Genomic DNA, 17513 nt, shown 5'->3' on the forward strand with positions numbered 1-17513 from the left:
GTACGGCTGTTTGCTGGTAGAGGTGGAAACAAATATAACTTTTAATGGCACAGCAACCAATGTTTTGTCACCCCCATTTCCCCGCCAAATTGCTATCAGGACTCTAGTCCCTACCACAGTCCCCTGCCCCTCGGCGTGGATGCTGACTAATCAGTTAGCACGTGTGTCTTGACACTGGGAGGTGTAGAGGTTCCTTGGCGGTTAGCGATAGGAATTATTTTATTTGCGGCCTTACCATCCTGGGAAACGAAACCTTGGGAGCCCTCGGGGCAATAACCAAGGAATTGTCTCAGCTGCGGTTGTTTGCAATGCAGAACCGGTATGCTCTTAACTATCTTCTGGCCCGTGAGGGTGGGGTATGCGCCATAGTGCAGGGCAAGTGTATCATGGGAGTTCAAGACCTAACCGTTAACATCACTAAATTTATGGATCACATACGGGATCACCTGGACGGAATGCAGGACCCTGGCTCTTGGGGTAACAGGATTTGGAGGTTGGAAGGACTGGTTGATAAATATGGCCATGTATTTAGCAGTGGCACTCGGCTGCATCTTTGTGGGCCTGGCCATCCTTAAATGCGTGATGGGTAGAATGCGGGGTACACTGGAACAGATAGACGCCCCTAGAATCTTGGCTGTTAGGATCCACGAGGGTGCAGCGGAATTCCTACAACAGGAATTGGAAATGCAGCAACAAATCTTTTTAGATGAGGGGCCGTAGCTACGGATTGAATAGCTAGGTTATCATGAAATGATAAAAGGAGGGAATGACGAACAAGAGGACAACATTTGCTATCCTCCAGTCTTCTGGCACTATTCCTGTAGACAAAGATGACTTAAAGATCAAAGCCAAAGGCTCAGCAATCTCCTCCCTAGCTTCCCAGAGAATCCTAGGATAAATCCCATCTGGCCCAGGGGACTTATCTATTTTCACACTTTCCAGAATTGCTAACACCTCCTCCTTATGAACCTCAAGCTCTTCTAGTCTAGTAGCCTGAATCTGACGAATGTGATATAAAATAGTTAGTTTAAATATATTAGTTACAGTAATGTAGATGTAGGCCGGTCTAATTCTAGTGAGTTCACAGACAAAGGATTTCAGAAAGCATGGCAAGGAAGGGGGAGGGGTGTCTGGTAGAGGAGGAGAAAAGGATGCTGGGTAACAAGAGGCCAGGGTTAAGGAATGAGAAGTGAGCCAATCAGGATGTATGGCCAGGTCAGGAGGGGTATAGGATGACCTATGGGAATCTGTATGTAAAACTTGAAGCCATTTGAATTTATTTGCAGAGATCCCTTTGTCTCCTTCCTCATTCGTTTCGAAGGGGTCCAGGAGACTGGTTCTGTGTCCCTGAGAAGCGAGTCAGACTTGCAAGTTGGTTAAAAATAAATAATACTATGCCTACAAATCCATCTCGAGTTTTATTGAGGCCAGACTGACGGGTAAAGAACTCAACATTTGTCAAATCTCAGTATTCTCCTCGACAACATTGTCTTTTTCCTGTGTGAATACTGACGAAAAATATTCATTTAGCACCTCTCCTATCTCCTCGGACTCCAAGCACAACTTCCCACTACTATTCAAAACAAATAAAATTGGACTTTCCCCACATGCGGTTTCTGCTAGAAGGTTACAAGAGGTTACAGCATGGTATGTTGTGACACAAATGTACTGCGATACTCAGGCTCATGCCCACAATTGCAGAGCAAGTTCCCATCTCAGCCTGACCATAGTTTGGGGCTTCCTTACAGGGAAATTCATAGATCATTACCCTGGTTCCTTCTGTCACAACTCAGAACTGCATAATATCTTTTTCTTGAAGTCTGAGATCAGGTGGTCTGCAGCTGCTGAACAAAATGGGAAAGACCCAGAAAAAGAGGGGAGAATATCAATAATAACGGAAGTACTTCCCAAACTATTTTCCAATGCAACCCTGTTTTAATACTCAAAATGAACATGATCCCAGATCGAAGTCTTACAACACCAGGTTGAAGTCCAACAGGTTTGTTTCGAATCACTAGCTTTCGGAGCACTGCTTCTTCCTCTGGTGAATGAAGAGGTAGGTTCCAAAAACATACATACAGACAAAGTCAAAATGCAAGACGATATTTTGAATTTTTTCACAGTATAGTCTTACATCTTTGACTTTGTCCATATATATATGTTTTTGGAACCTACCTCTTCATTCACCTAAGGAAGGAGCAGTGCTCCGAAAGCTAGTGATTCGAAACAAACCTGTTGGATTTTAACCTGGTCTTACTGTGCTCACCCCAGTCCAACGCCGGCATCTCCACATCATGATCCCAGATGTCAGCAAAAACAAAACAGCAATAAAGGAGCATAGTAACATTCCATATATAACATGCACACAACCCACCAAATCATGTGCAAACTGTTACAATATGTTTTAATGTCTCATGTGCCAGAATAGGGGTGCAAGAAAATATATAGGCAGATCTCATCATCAATATATTTTTTTTAAAAACAGGTTGTATTTTTGTTTCTGACAAATTGGAGTTACCGAGCTAGATTCGCTCGCTCGTGAACGATCTGTAGCCACGTAAAATGGCTGTTTCCCGATTAATTTGGCCAAAACCCGATTTAAAATGGCTAACCGGAAAGGCTGATGGGAAAAGCAGGTAACCAGACACAAACGGACAGCTGCAGGCAGAATATCATATTTGGCTCTGGGGAAGTCGGCCCAGATCGATACTCAGGACTATTAACAGCCCATCAACCCAGACATCTGCAGTTATACTCAGGACTATTAGCAGCCCATCCACCCAGACATCTGCAGTTTAATCGGCTATCCCCGGGAACAATTGCAACATATTAGCAATTGAATACCAGGCTAGACCTGTCGGCGCCTGCAGTGGCCGAAACAAAGGCAGGTGAACGACCACCCCCCGATCGGGGAATCGCCTCGCAATTGGACATATCGAACCCAGTGATTGGGAACAAGTCCAATCACTTGGGACTCAGGGTCAAGGGCCGCCCCGAGAGGCGGGAAGCCCCTGGGCCCTATAAAGTGAGGGGCCAAGTTCAGATCTCTCTCTCTCTCTCCCTTCTTCGCCTGCTCGAGATCTTCGCAAGAACAGCAACCGGCAACTGTAAGTTTGAATCCAGCGATCGCTATCCGGTAAAGACTCCTAGCCATCGACCTGTAGCAGCCTTTTGAATCCCGCGGGCCAGATCCGATTGGATAAGCCATTCGTTTCCCTGACCTGGTGGGTTCTTCCTAAAGTTAAGTATTGGCCAGTAGTGATAGGTTTATTATATAGATAGTAGTATTGTGTAAACATTACTGGTTGTATATAATAAATGACCGTTGATTTCAATCTTACTAAGCTGTGTGCTGACTTATTAATCATAACTTGAACTTGAACCACGTGGCGGTATCAGAAAGATACCTGGCGACTCGTGAGCAAAGGTGACGTAATCAGAGCTAATAAACTAAGGCTAAAAAGAGCAACAGATCACAAACAGTTGAAATTATGATCACAATCTCCTCAGGTTTATCAATGCAAATCACCACTTCACATTAGCCATATATATACACTTATTTTACTGGATCTCCCAATATAGGGCGCTATTCTCCCCCCCCCCCCACCCCCCCACGCCGGGTGGGAGAATCGCCGGGGTGCCGGGCGGATCGTGCCACGCCACCCCGACCCCCGCACGCAATTCTCCCACCCCCCCGGAAACCAGCGGCACGCGATTTGCACTGGGCCGCTCGGAGAACCAGCGAGCGGCGATTCTCCAGCCGGATGGGCCGAGCTGCCGCTACGACACAAAAGGTTCCCGCCGGCGCCATCTACCCCCGGTCGCTGCTGGTGGGAACTCTGCGGGAATGCTGGGGGGGCTCCTTCACCGGGGTGGCCTCCGATGGGGTCTGGCCCGCGATCGGGGCCCACCGATCGGCGGGCGGGCCTCCCCCCCCCTCCCCGGGGCCTACCTCCTTCCGCGTGCGGCCCCAGAACACTGGCTCCATGTTGGTGAGTGGCCGGCGTAAGGACGCTGGAGCGGCGTGAACCGCTCCAGCGCAGTGCTGGCCCCCTGTGGGGGCCAGAATAGGTTGTGTCCGGGCCCTGTTTGCACCGTCGTGAAAGGCGACAGCGTTCACGACGGCGGGAACACTTGGCCTCAATATCGGAGAATCGCCCCCATAGTTTCAACTTTACAAGTAGCAATCAAGGGAGTTAACTGGTCATTGATACTGCTCGAGAGGCAGAACAACATCTTGACTATTATGATCACAGTATCGAAGGCAATTTTTTTTTCTTTTATAATTCATTTTACTGGATGTGGGTGTCGCTGGTTAGGCCAGAATTTATTGCTTATCCCTAGTTGCTCTTCAGAAGTTGGTAGAGAGTTGCCTTCTTGAACCGCTGCAGTCCTGGAGGTGTAGGTACACCCACAATGCTGTTAGGGAGGGAGTTCTTGCCTGTGTTGGTGCAATTGATCAAACTGCTCTAATCCAATTCTGCCACCATCCCTCACCGCCTCTCTGCTCATTCCCTTCAATATTTGAATTCTTCATCTAAATTCTTCTTAAATAGCAATAGCTTCTTGCAGTAATGCATTTTATACTCTAATCAGTGTACAACAGGCAGACAGAAGCAGAAACACAATAGTTGAAGCCAGCACACTCGTACATGGCTCAGCCGCATGACCTGCCGCACAGTCACCAAGTTACACTGGCCAGCCTAAACCGGCACCAATTGGTGCACAAACATCCCAGGCCTGCTAAGCACTCGCCACTCAAATGCTTCCCAAAGTTAAAGGGTGCTTTGGGATCACCGTCCACCCCTTTGCTTTTTTGCAAGCAGCCTGTGAGTCTAGAACTGTCCAGCCAGTCTCCCCTCCAGCTGTCATTGTTGCATCGAAGGGAGCAAGTTCATGACCCCAAACACCACCATCTCTGCAGCCCCGTTGGGGGTCAAACAACCCACCGTTTGAACTCTTACATCAGAGAACTGGTCAAATTCATTTAAACTTGTTTTCGCCATTGAAATGTCAATTTAAAAAGTATACTGAAGTGACAGATTAAAAAATTGTTTCAAGTGCCAAAGAAAAACAAGTTACAGATGAGGGGCATAGACAGAGTGGATAGTCAGAGACTTTTTCCCAGGGCAGAGGGGTCAATTACTATGGGGCATAGGTTTAAGGTGCGAGGGGCATGGTTTAGAGGAGATGTACGAGGCAAGTTTTTTTTACACAGAGGGTAGTGGGTGCCTGGAACTCGCTGCCGGAGGAGGTGGTGGAAGCAGGGACGATAGTGACGTTTAAGGGGCATCTTGACAAATACATGAATAGGATGGGAATAGAGGGATACGGACCCCGGAAGTGTAGAAGATTGTAGTTTAGACGGTCAGCATGGTCGGTGCAGGCTTGGAGGGCCGAAGGGCCTGTTCCTGTGCTGTACTTTTCTTTGTTCTTTGACAACCTCATTGCTAATCTCTGAATACCTGAATATTAACAAGAGAATGGCACAGTGTGCCTCCATTGCGGCAAGATTCGGTACCATACATGTCAACTCCCCCTGCCCCCCCGTACCCATTCCTCATGTGTAAACCTAAACCGTGAATTATAACAGGTCTTTGAACCATGAGTAGCATCATAACTGAGACCAATATTATCTTCATCTGAACTCCACACAGCAGTTGCTGGACAGCAAGTAGGCAGGTGAACCATGGATGGCCTTCTGATCTCTTGTCCAACCGCAGTCTCCACTGCCAACCCAGCTACCTCAGCATAGACCAGGAAATTAACCAACACTCTTTTTTAAATGGCTGAGAGATGTTACCGAGGGGAGGCCTTAACTAGTGGTATTGTTGCCAAAGACCTTAGTTCAAATCCCCTGGCATTTGAATTGAATTTTTTTTTTTATAAATAGGAATTTTAGTCTAATGTGACCATTGTCGATTGTCATAAAACCCCATGTGGATCACTAATATCCTTCAGGAATGAAATCTGCCGTCCTTACCTGATCTGGCCTACATGTGACTCCAGGCCCACAGCAATGCAGCTGACTCTTAAATGCCCTCCAAAATGGTCCAGCAAGCCAATAAGTTGTATCAAACCTCTACGAAGTCTCAAAGGAATGAAACCGGACAGATCACTCCGAAGCGACCTAGGCACCAGAAACAACAACGGAAAACCCAGCCCTATCGGCCCTGCAATGTCCATCTGGGGGCTTGTGTCAAACTGGGAGAGTCGCCTCACAGCCTAGTCAAGCAAGAGCCTGACATAGTCATTCTCACCAAATGATACCTTACAGATGTGTCGCAGATACCATCATCACCATCCCTGGGTATGTCCTGTGCGATGGGCAGGACAGACACAACAGAGGTGGCGTCACAGTCAGGAGGGAGCTGCTCTGGGAATAACCTGGGATGACTCAACGTCACTGCCAGACCCCATGAAGTCCTGTAAGTATCAGGTGTCCCAGACACCACTCTCCCTAGGTATACAATGGTATACAGTCAGGGGGAGTTGCCCTGGAAGTCCTCAACATAGCCTGGTCCCCATGAGGTCTCAGGCATCCGCTCAAACATGGGCAAGGAAACCACCACACATCCCCCACCCCTCAGCTAATTAATTAGTACTCCTCCATGTTGAACATCACTTGGAGGAAGCATGAGACTGGCAAAGGTGCAGAAAAAACTCTTGATGGGGGACTTCAATGTCATCACCAAGAGTGGTTCAGGTGCACCGCCACAGACTGAGTTCTTCGAGTTCTGCGGCAGGTGACGAGCAAATTAACACTCTGTGCCAAAACATTTATTAATTGAGGCCACAATCGCCTCACTTCATTTCTGGTACAAAATTGTGCATTTTCTTTTTCCTTACCTGATTTCTCAGCTTGGTTTTGGGATTCGGAGCATATCCAATAAATCCAACTTTCTTCATGGTACGGAGTATTTCGAGATCGACAAGTGGAGCTCGTCTGAAATCAAGTAACCACAGAGGTATTTAATCTAAAATAGACTGCCTGGCGATTTTTAGTAACTGAGGAAATACAAGACCTTCAAAGTAAACTGTGCATCTCCAAAAGGATAGAGGACATTGGGGCATTTTGTAATACCAGAAATATTAATATATTATTGCTTGCTTTACTCGCCGTCACAAACTGTACACCAATTCTAATGCACAGTAACAATGTTATGTCGTAAAGAATATGAAAAAGTTTTAGATTTCCCTCAACTTTATGGTCAAAATGTAATACATGAACTAGCAATCAGAAAAATGAAAGGGAAAATGTAATAAAGTCTGATACGGTGCTGGACTCATGTTTCAAATGGGAAATCCAGATCTTTTGTATGTGAGGACAGAGTGACTGCTGGGTAAGTAGTAAAGATTTAAATTGTTTGCGCGGGCCCATAGCAGCTGATTGCTGTTATAGTGCGGGGCGCAGTGGTTGCTGGTTAAGTGTTTTATTTTTACCTGCATTTAAGTTGGACGGTTCCTAAACCCGAGACACTACACTTGTAGTGTCCCCCACCCTTCCACCTCCTCTAACCCAAGGGGTTCAGTGAAAATCAGGTAAACTCTTTCTTTCTTTTTCTTGTTTTACGCGCAAGTTATCTAGAGGGGATGGCAGGGAAGGTAGTGCAATGTTCCTCCTGCAGAATGTTTGAGGTGAGGGACGTCGTCAGTGTCCCTGCTGATTTCACCTGTGGGAAGTGCACCCATCTCCAGCTCCTCAGAAACCGCGTTAGGGAACTGGAGCTGGAGCTGGATAAACTTCGGATCATTCGGGAGACAGAGGTGGTCATAGATAGTAGCTTCAGGGATGTAGTTACTCCGAAGAATCAAGATAGATGGGTGACGGTGAGAGGGGCTGGGAGGAAGCAGTCAGTGCAGGGATCCTCTCTGGTCGTTCCCCTCAGTAACAAGTATCCCGTTTTGGATACTGTTCAGGAGGACGACCTACCAGGGGTAAGCCACGGTGAACGGATCTCCAGCACTGAGTCCGTCCCTGTGGATCAGAAGGGAAGGAGGGGGAGCAGGAGAGCAATAGTTATTGGGGACTCGATAGTTAGAGGGACAGACAGACGGTTCTGTGGCAACGAAAGAGACTCACGGATGGTATGTTGCCTCCCGGGTGCCAGGGTCCGTGATGTCTCGGACCCTGTTTTCAGAATCCTTAAGGGGGAAGGGGAACAGTCACAAGTCATGGTACACATCGGTACCAACGACATGGTAAGAGAAGGGACGGGGATTTAAAACAGGAATTTAGGGAGCTAGGGTGGAAGCTGAGAGCCAGGACAAACCATGTTGTCATCTCTGGTTTGTTGCCGGTGCCACGTGCTAGTGAGTTGAGGAACAGGGAGAGAGTGCAGATAAACACGTGGCTGCAGGGATGGTGTAGGAGGGAGGGTTTCAATTACGTGGATAATTGGAGCACATTCTGGAGAAGGTAGGACCTGTACAGACAGGACGGTTTGCACCTGAACCAGAGGGGCACCAATATCCTGGGAGGGAAATTTGCTACGGCTCTTCGGGGGGGGGGTTTAAACTAATTTGTCAGGGGGATGGGAAAACGAGCTGTAGTCCAGAAGCCAGTGTTGAGAGTAGTGAGGTACTGAGGAGGGTATCAAGGCCGCAGGAGTGTTCCGGCAGACAGGAAGGTGGGTTAAAGTGCGTCTACTTCAATGCAAGGAGCATCCGGAATAAGGTAGGTGAACTTGGAGTGTAGATTGGTACTTGGGACTACGATGTTGTGGGCATTACGGAGACATAGTTGGAACAGGGACAGGAATGGTTGTTGGAAGTTCCGGGGTATAGATGTTTCAGTAAGAGTAGGGAAGGTGGTAAAAGAGGTGGAGGAGTGGCATTGTTAATCAAGGATAGTTTAACGGCTGCAGAAAGGCAGTTCGAGGGGGATCTGCCTACTGAAAAAATATGGGCTGAAGTTAGAAATAGGAAAGGAGCGGTCACATTGTTAGGAGTTTTCTATAGGCCCCCAAATAGTAACAGAGATGTGGAGGAAGAAATTGCAAAACAGATTATGGATAGGTGTGGAGGTCTCAGGGCAGTTGTCATGGGTGACTTTAACTATCCAAATATTGATTGGAACCTCTATAGGTTGAACAGTTCGGATGGGGCAGTTTTTGTACAGTGTGTGCAGGAGGGTTTCCTGTCACAATATGTGGATAGGCCGACAAGAGGTGGGGCCACATTGGATTTGGTACTGGGTAATGAACCGGGCCAAGTGTTAGATTTGTTTGTGGGAGAGCACTTTGGAGATAGTGACCACAATTTGGTGTCTTTCACTATTGCAATGGAGAGGGATAGGGCCATACGGCAGGGCAAGGTTTATAATTGGGATGGGGTAATTATGATGCGATTAGGCAAGAATTAGGGAGCATAAGATGGGATCAGAAACTGTCAGGGAAAGGCACAAATGAAAAGTGGAGATTGTTCAAGGGACAAATTCTGCTGTCCTTGCTAGGTATGTCCCTGTCAGGCAGGGAGGAAATGGCGTGTGAGGGAACCATGGTTCACAAAAGAGGTTGAATGTCTTGTCAAGAGGAAAAAGGAAGCGTATGTAAGTATGAGAAAACAAGGTTTACTTGGGACGCTTGAGGGTTACAAGGTATTGAAAAGGGTGCAAAGGAGTTTACCAGGATGTTGCCAGGAATGGAGGGAAGATCTTATGAGGGAAGACTGAGGGATTTGAGGCTGTTTTCGTTAGAGAGAAGAAGGTTAAGAGGTGATTTAATTGAGGCATACAAGATGATCAGAGGATTAGATAGGGTGGACAGTGAGAGCCTTTTTCCTCGGATGGTGATGTTTAGCACGAGGGGACATAGCTTTAAATTGAGGAGAGATAGATATAGGACAGATGTCAAGAGGTAGGTTCTTTACTCAGAGATTAGTAAGGGCGTGGAATGCCCTGCCTGCAACAGTAGTGGACTCACCAACATTAAGGGCATTTAAATGGTCATTGGATAAATATATGCATGATAAGGGAATAGTGTAGATGGGCTTTAGAGCGGTTTCACAGGTCGGCGCAACATCGAGGGCCGAAGGGCCTGTACTATGTTCTATGTACACTGTTGGCACAAACCACATTAAAGTGGCTTCACTAGAACCAAATCAATTCTAATATACTTACTACTCTCACTTCATATCATAGAATTTACAGTGCAGAAGGAGGCCATTCGGCCTATCGAGTCTGCATCGGCCCTTACAAAGAGCACCCTATCCCCGTAACCCAGTAACCCCCACTTAACATTTTTTGGACACTAAGGGCAATTTATCATGGCCAATCCACCTAACCTGCACATCTTTGGATTGTGGGAGGAAACCGGAGCGCCCAGAGAAAACCCACGCAGACACGGGGAGGACGTGCAGACTCCGCACAGACAGTGACCCAGCCGGGAATCGAACCTGGGACCCTGGAGCTGTGAAGCAACTGTGCTAACCACTATGCTACCGTGCTGCCCACAAGTATGCAAAACCAGTCCGACGGTTGGTTGCACATTTATGAACTCAGATGGAACATGCAGTCCAGTGGCACGGCACATCTGTATACCAAGTTTTCATATTGTTACAGGCTGTAGATTCACCCACAATTCTGCAACTAAGTTCCTGATCTAACAGGTCAAGGAGTGGAGAGGATAGTTTAATCAGTATTTTCTCTTAATCATTAGTAGAGGAATCACAAAAATGTCCTCTCTCATCTCCTAGCGATGGGTTACACAGCAGTGGGGACTAGGAGTAAGCCATGTGCCAGACTCTTGTTGAAGGATAAGATGCTTTGTTGAAAATAATCCGAAATGGAGTGGTAAATACATTTAGAATGAGAAATCAATTTATGCTGGTCAGCATTACCTTGGTTCCTGGCCAAACAGTTAAACACCAGTGACATAGGGAGTGCACAGAATTTAGTGCATGTTATTAGTGAGGAAAGTCATGCAAGTAGGTCAATGTTTTGTGAATTACCCATTACATATGATGGATTTTGGTGTTACTGCCTAAACATTCGACAACTGGTATAATCTGTAAATGGTGAAAAGCAATGAAAGTAAATGCAGGAGACAAAAGAAAGCAAGTGACTTGGGTGAAATCATATTTCTGAGTGCAGCTTTTATCCATTGGGAGAAATAAAGGAGAATATTGCCAATTAAAGTAACAAGACCTTGGTTGGAAGTTATTCAAATGAAGAACTGATGAAAAAGGAAAACAGTGAACATCACAAGCTAAATGTACTAGAAAAAACAACATATCAGATGTTTTGGACAGTAAGCAAATTCAATCAGTTCAAGTTAACTTGTGTGCTTCAGTGCCCAACTATACATTTTTCAGTTACCTGGGTGTAACACTGCAATTTGCTGTTGGCCAGTCAGACAATAGAGACTCAGTAATAAGAGGCACAGGAATGAGCGATAAAGGCAAGAGATCATCATTCCAGTCTAGGTGTGGTAGGGTATCTACCATGCATGGCATCGGAAACTCAGTCTCACGGGAGTAGGCATTAAACGTAGCATCTGGCGAGTCTGCCCATAGATGCACACATCCTCCAGAATCTCCAAACACTAACGCTTGCTTGCTAGAAGACACATCAAATGTCATGACTAACTGTCCTACAGTGTTAATGTGGAAAATATCTGCTGGACTTGCAAGGCCTGTTGGTTCACAAAACTGACACTGCCCTGCAAAACAACAAATGGAAAACTGTGATCACTGCAACAAACCATGGCTTTAACAAAACCTTTTACCAGACATAATGGCATGCTGCACACCTACTATTTAAAACCCACATTCCATCTACTCTGCACTACATATCTCATAACTCGATACCACTGCAGTGCAATTGCCAGAGGTCATTTGTTCGAGGATGCAGTCAGCTTTAGAGTTACCAAGAAGCAACCTTAAGCTTGACAAATGGCTGAGAGTGCATTACAAACCATTCACAATGTCAAATCCTAACAGGAGTGCTTCAACTCATTATAAATTGCAACGTGTTGCAAAATATAGTCCTAAAGATTTCCAGTTTACAACACAAACAATTTCAAATGTTAACATTCCACCTTGGCCTTTCTGATTTTTTTCCCCCTTGACGTTGACAAATTAGCACTATTATGGAAGATCCACAATACGCAAAGTGTCAGGATTCAATTTTAAATTAATCCTAGGCAGAATTATGAGAATTGAAATGGAGGAGATTTTACCAAAAATAAGACTCAATGGGGAAAAAAAAAGCCAAACAAAAGTAAAGTATGTAAAGATTAAAAGCTGTTTGCAGTGAGGCTTCAGTCATTTATGTTTGATGTTAAATTGTTCACAGTATTTGAAGTAATAGTTTGAAGTAACAGAAATATTAATCTGTAAGTAAAGGCTCTGGGACCAGTCCATCACATATGCAAATTAAATCATGCTTACTTTTTCAGTACGTCATAAGCAAAGCTATTCCTTCATTTTGGGGAGAAATTGGGGATTTACAAGGATTGCAAACTAAAATAAAGTTTCCCAATAACTAACTTCTAGCTGACCTTCATAGGCAAATTACAGATATTCACCTTAGCAGTAAAGTAAAAACCAGTGCGTAACATCTGTCATTTTACGACATTTATCATCCAACACCACATCTGTTAAAGAAGTTCTCCGAGCATAAAGGTTCCATTATAATTTTTTTTTTTTTGGAAAGGTACCTGATTGAGAGATGATTGCTAGCCTGGATGTGTATGTAGGAATAAATCTCAGGAAGAGAGGATCTACGTGAACTTGCAATGGGCTGATAGCCCGCATCATACGGAGATCATACACCATCAAGAATCTATCACATGACAGACCATTCATTCGATTCGAGAAGCCACATGTCACCAGCAGGTTTCCGTGCACATCAAAATCAGAGAGGCTGCCAGAGTAAGCATCAAATTCGTGCTCCACTTTAAAACTTCTCAAATCTCGGAGGGATACCTAAAAACACAAGATAATTCCAATACAATTACGGTAAATGAAATTGCATACTCTACTTTAATGGTTTGGTTGGTGAACACACTGCCAGTGTGTGTGGAGGCGGGGGGATGCAACTGGGTGCCTAATCCTGGGTCACTATTCCTGGTCACTATTCAGTAAATTCTTCTGAAAGTATGCACATATGGACGTCATTGGAAGACAGAATTAGGCTCAGCTGTAACGCCTCTTTCCCATCAGTCTGCCGACACTCAGCTTAAAACAAGAAGAATGGTCTCAGGTGGGATGGCCACATCCTTCAAACCACCTCGAGAAGGGGAGAAAAATGGGAAATTTGAGAAGAAAACAAATTAAACCTGATCAGCCCTTATGGCTTTTGTGGGAGATTGGTTACCAATTCCAACAGTTGACACCGCTAATTTGTTCTTCCTATTTTCTTAAGACTATTTCAGTTCTGCTTTTGCTGTAAATTTCTAAAAAAGCCTCACTTCTCCATTGGGTGGTATAACCACTTACCCTGAATGTACTGGTGATTTTGGAGCTACTGCCTCACTGAATATTTCAAACATAATATCATGAAATTAAATGAAGCTTAACTCAAGAGATACGAAGTTACAATTGCTCTTTAAAAAGTATTTCAAACAAGCACTGAGGGATGTGTGTGTGTTGGGGGAAGGGGCTGGAAAAGAAACTGGCAGGGCTTGCATGCCTGATCATTAACCAATGACTCCTGTTGACTATGCATGTATAGGTGTCAGGTGAAATGAAAAAATTAAATGAAATGAAAACCGCTTATTGTCACAAGTAGGCTTCAAATGAAGTTACTGTGAAAAGCCCCTAGTCACCACATTCCAGCGCCTGTTCGGGAAGGCTGTTACGGGAATTGAACCGTGCTGCTGGCCTGCCTTGGTCTGCTTTAAAAGCCAGCGATTTAGCCCTGTGTGCTAAACAGCCCCTGTGTGGACAGGTGTGGACAGGTTCAGGTGTGATGCCCCCTTTACTGCACTTAAGGAGAGTAGTTGGAGCCAGAGAGCTGCAACAGATCACAAAGTGTATGATATACTTTCCAGCAAACAAAGTAAGCAAGCACTGGAGATGGAGAGTTGTATAAACACATCCCAATGGTGCTAATGGGCACATGTTGTGGCCTGTACAAAATGACACAGATTATCTGGTCATTAGCTTATTGCGGTTTGTGGGATCTTACGATGTGCAAACCTAGCTGCCACATTTCAACGGTGACCACATTTCAAGAGTACTTCATTGATTGTAAAGCACTTTGGCACATCCAGAGGTCATGAAACACGTTATGTAAATATAGGCCCGTTCTGTTTCATTCTCACTCTGTAGTGAGTTGTTTTGCTTTTTAATCTCAAAGCTGGATGGTGATGTGCCCCCAGCTGGTTAACATGTGGAACTTTCCAGCCTCAGGTCAGGATAGGTAAAAGTAACATGACAAAACCTTCAGGTCGATGACCGGCCAATTTGTGCTTTAAAAAATGTTTTATTAGCTAAACAAAATATGATTTTTTATACTATCTAGATACATTAATCATTCGGACTTTCCAGTAAAATATGCTTGGACGTTATTTGAGAGTCCACGCCCAGTCTGGTTCAGCCGATTTTACTAGCAACTCAATAGTAATGGGTAATCCCCATGCTGCTGATTACTAGATCCAAACTAAAGTACCGTCCCCAAGGCCAAGAGTAGGGATCGTAACCTTTTAGGGTTTTCCAAAGTATGAACATTTTGAAAAAGTTGATTCTTTCTTCAAAGTGACTGAAATTAGACAAGATGTCGACAGGTAATACACATTCCATCAAGCATTCAATATTCTGGATGGCAAAAAAAATATATAGAATGACTAGAAAGCCTTTCCTAAATACTAATTCATCACTTGATAATCAACTGTTTAAACAAATCCATCCTTACGAATTCCACAGTGGGACTTTAAAATAAATGAATGTGAGGAAAACTACAGACTGCAGGAATGTAATCTCATGGCATGGTTCAAATTATGACTGAAAGCTATTGGATAAGATTGTTGCCTCAAAGGCACTCCCTAATATCCACTGCTCGCTAAGAAAACTGGAGATTAACATTCATAAGAGAGTTAGCAGGAAGAAGCGAAGTCACCATAGAAAGAAGTTGAACCGTGACGTCACAGCCTGCAGGTAAGGGATTGGCTGGTGACTGGTAAGTAGTTTTTCTTTTCCTTTCTCTCAGGTGTTATCGTGCGGGGCGCAGAGGTTGCTGAGTGACAGCTTGCTGAGAAGGGGAGTGAATAACAGGTAAGCTCTTTCTTTCTTTTTCTATCGAGAGGGGATGGCAGGGAAGGGAGTGCAATGTTCCTCCTGCAGAATGTTTGAGGTGAGGGACGCCGTCAGTGCCCCTGCTGATTTCATCTGTGGGAAGTGCACCCATCTCCAGCTCCTCAGAAACCGCGTTAGGGAACTGGAGCTGGAGCTGGATGAACTTTGGATCATTCGGTAGGCAGAGGTAGTCATAGATAGAAGCTTCAGCGATGTAGTTACTCCGAAGAATAAAGATAAATGGGTGACGGTGAGAGGGGCTGGGAGGAAGCAGTCAGTACAGGGATCCCCTGTGGTCGTTCCCCTTAGTAACAAGTATACCGCTTTGGATACTGTTTGGGGGGTTGTTGGGGGGGGGGGGGGGGGGGGAAACCTACCAGGGGTAAGCGATGGGGTACAGGTCTCTGGCACAGAGTCTGTCCCTGTTGCTCAAAAGGGAAGGGGGGAGAGGAGTACAGCATTAGTCATTGGAGACTCCATAGTTAGGGGGATAGATAGGAGATTCTGTGGGAACGAGAGAGACTCGCGGTTGGTGTGTTGCCTCCCAGGTGCCAGGGTGCGTGATGTCTCGGATCGTGTTTTCGGGATCCTTAAGGGGGAGGGGGAGCAGCCTCAAGTCGTGGTCCACATAGGTATCAACGACATAGGTAGGAAAAGGGATAGGGATGTAAGGCAGGAATTCAGGGAGCTCGGGTGGAAACTTAGATCTAGGACAAACAGAGTTATTATCTCTGGGTTGTTACCCGTGCCACGTGATAGTGAGAAATGGGGAGAGAGAGGAGTTGAACACGTGGCTACAGGGATGGTGCAGGAGGGAGGGTTTCAGATTTCTGGATAATTGGGGCACATTCTGGGGTCGGCGGGACCTCTACAAACGGGATGGTCTACACATGGACCAGAGGGGTACCAATATCCTGGGGGGGAAATTTGCTAATGCTCTTCGGGAGGGTTTAAACTAGTTCAGCAGGGGCTTGGAACCCTGAATTGTAGCTCTAGTATAGAGGAGGTTGAGAGTAGTGAGGTCATGAGTAAGGTTTCAAAGTTGCAGGAGTGTACCGGCAGGCAGGAAGGTGGTTTGAAGTGTGTCTACTTCAACACCAGGAGCATCCGGAATAAGGTGGGTGAACTTGCGGCATGGGGTGATACCTGGGACTTCGATGTTGTGGCCATTTCGGAGACATGGATAGAGCAGGGACAGGAATGGTTGTTGCAGGTGCCGGGGTTTAGATATTTCAGTAAGCTCAGGGAAGGTGGTAAAAGAGGGGAGGGGTGGCATTGTTAGTCAAGGACAGTATTACGGTGGCAGAAAGGACGTTTGATGAGGACTCGTCTGCTGAGGTAGTATGGGCTGAGGTTAGAAACAGGAAAGGAGGTCACCCTGTTAGGGGTTTTCTAAAGGCCTCCGAAAAGTTTCAGAGATGTAGAGGAAAGGATTGCAAAGATGATTCTGGATAGGAGCGAAAGCAACAGGGTAGTTGTTATGGGGGACTTTAACTTTCCAAATATTGACTGGAAACGCTATAGTTCGAGTACTTTAGATGGGTCAGTTTTTGTCCAATGTGTGCAGGAGGGTTTCAACAACAACAACAAAGAAATGTACAGCACAGGAACAGGCCCTTCGGCCCTCCAAGCCCGTGCCGACCATACTGCCCGACTAAACTACAATCTTCTACACTTCCTGGGTCCGTATCCTTCTATTCCCATCCTATTCATATATTTGTCAAGATGCCCCTTAAATGTCCTTATCGTCCCTGCTTCCACTACCTCCTCCGGTAGTGAGTTCCAGGCACCCACTACCCTCTGCGTAAAAAACTTGCCTCGTACATCTACTCTAAACCTTGCCCCTCTCACCTTAAACCTATGCCCCCTAGTAATTGACCGCTCTACCCTGGGGAAAAGCCTCTGACTATCCACTCTGTCTATGCCCCTCATAATTTTGTATACCTCTATCAGGTCGCCCCTCAACCTCCTTCGTTCCAGTGAGAACAAACCGAGTTTATTCAATCGCTCCTCATAGCTTATGCCCTCCATACCAGGCAACATTCTGGTAAATCTCTTCTGCACCCTCTCTAAAGCCTCCACATCCTTCTGGTAGTGTGGCGACCAGAATTGAACACTATACTCCAAGTGTGGCCTAACTAAGGTTCTATACAGCTGCAACATGACTTGCCAATTCTTATACTCAATGCCCCGGCCAATGAAGGCAAGCATGCCGTATGCCTTCTTGACGACCTTCTCCACCTGTGTTGCCCCTTTCAATGACCTGTGGACCTGTA

At 45.7% G+C, this 17513-nt stretch overlaps 1 protein-coding gene across 3 annotated transcripts in view; it reads right to left on the reverse strand.

Annotated features, from left to right (window-relative positions):
• Nucleotides 1–17513, reverse strand: part of pan2 (poly(A) specific ribonuclease subunit PAN2) — a 231809-nt gene that overhangs the window by 200669 nt on the left and 13627 nt on the right. For all 3 annotated transcript variants that reach the window (XM_072494068.1, XM_072494070.1, XM_072494069.1), the window contains exons 6-8: nt 12660–12927; nt 11318–11660; nt 6850–6946 (exon numbers count right to left, since the gene is read on the reverse strand). In XM_072494068.1, the coding sequence (XP_072350169.1) occupies nt 6850–6946; nt 11318–11660; nt 12660–12927 (708 nt within the window). The remainder of the gene's footprint in view (nt 1–6849; nt 6947–11317; nt 11661–12659; nt 12928–17513) is intronic.

This window comes from Scyliorhinus torazame, chromosome X (assembly GCF_047496885.1).
Source record: "Scyliorhinus torazame isolate Kashiwa2021f chromosome X, sScyTor2.1, whole genome shotgun sequence".
Taxonomy (NCBI): domain Eukaryota; kingdom Metazoa; phylum Chordata; class Chondrichthyes; order Carcharhiniformes; family Scyliorhinidae; genus Scyliorhinus; species Scyliorhinus torazame.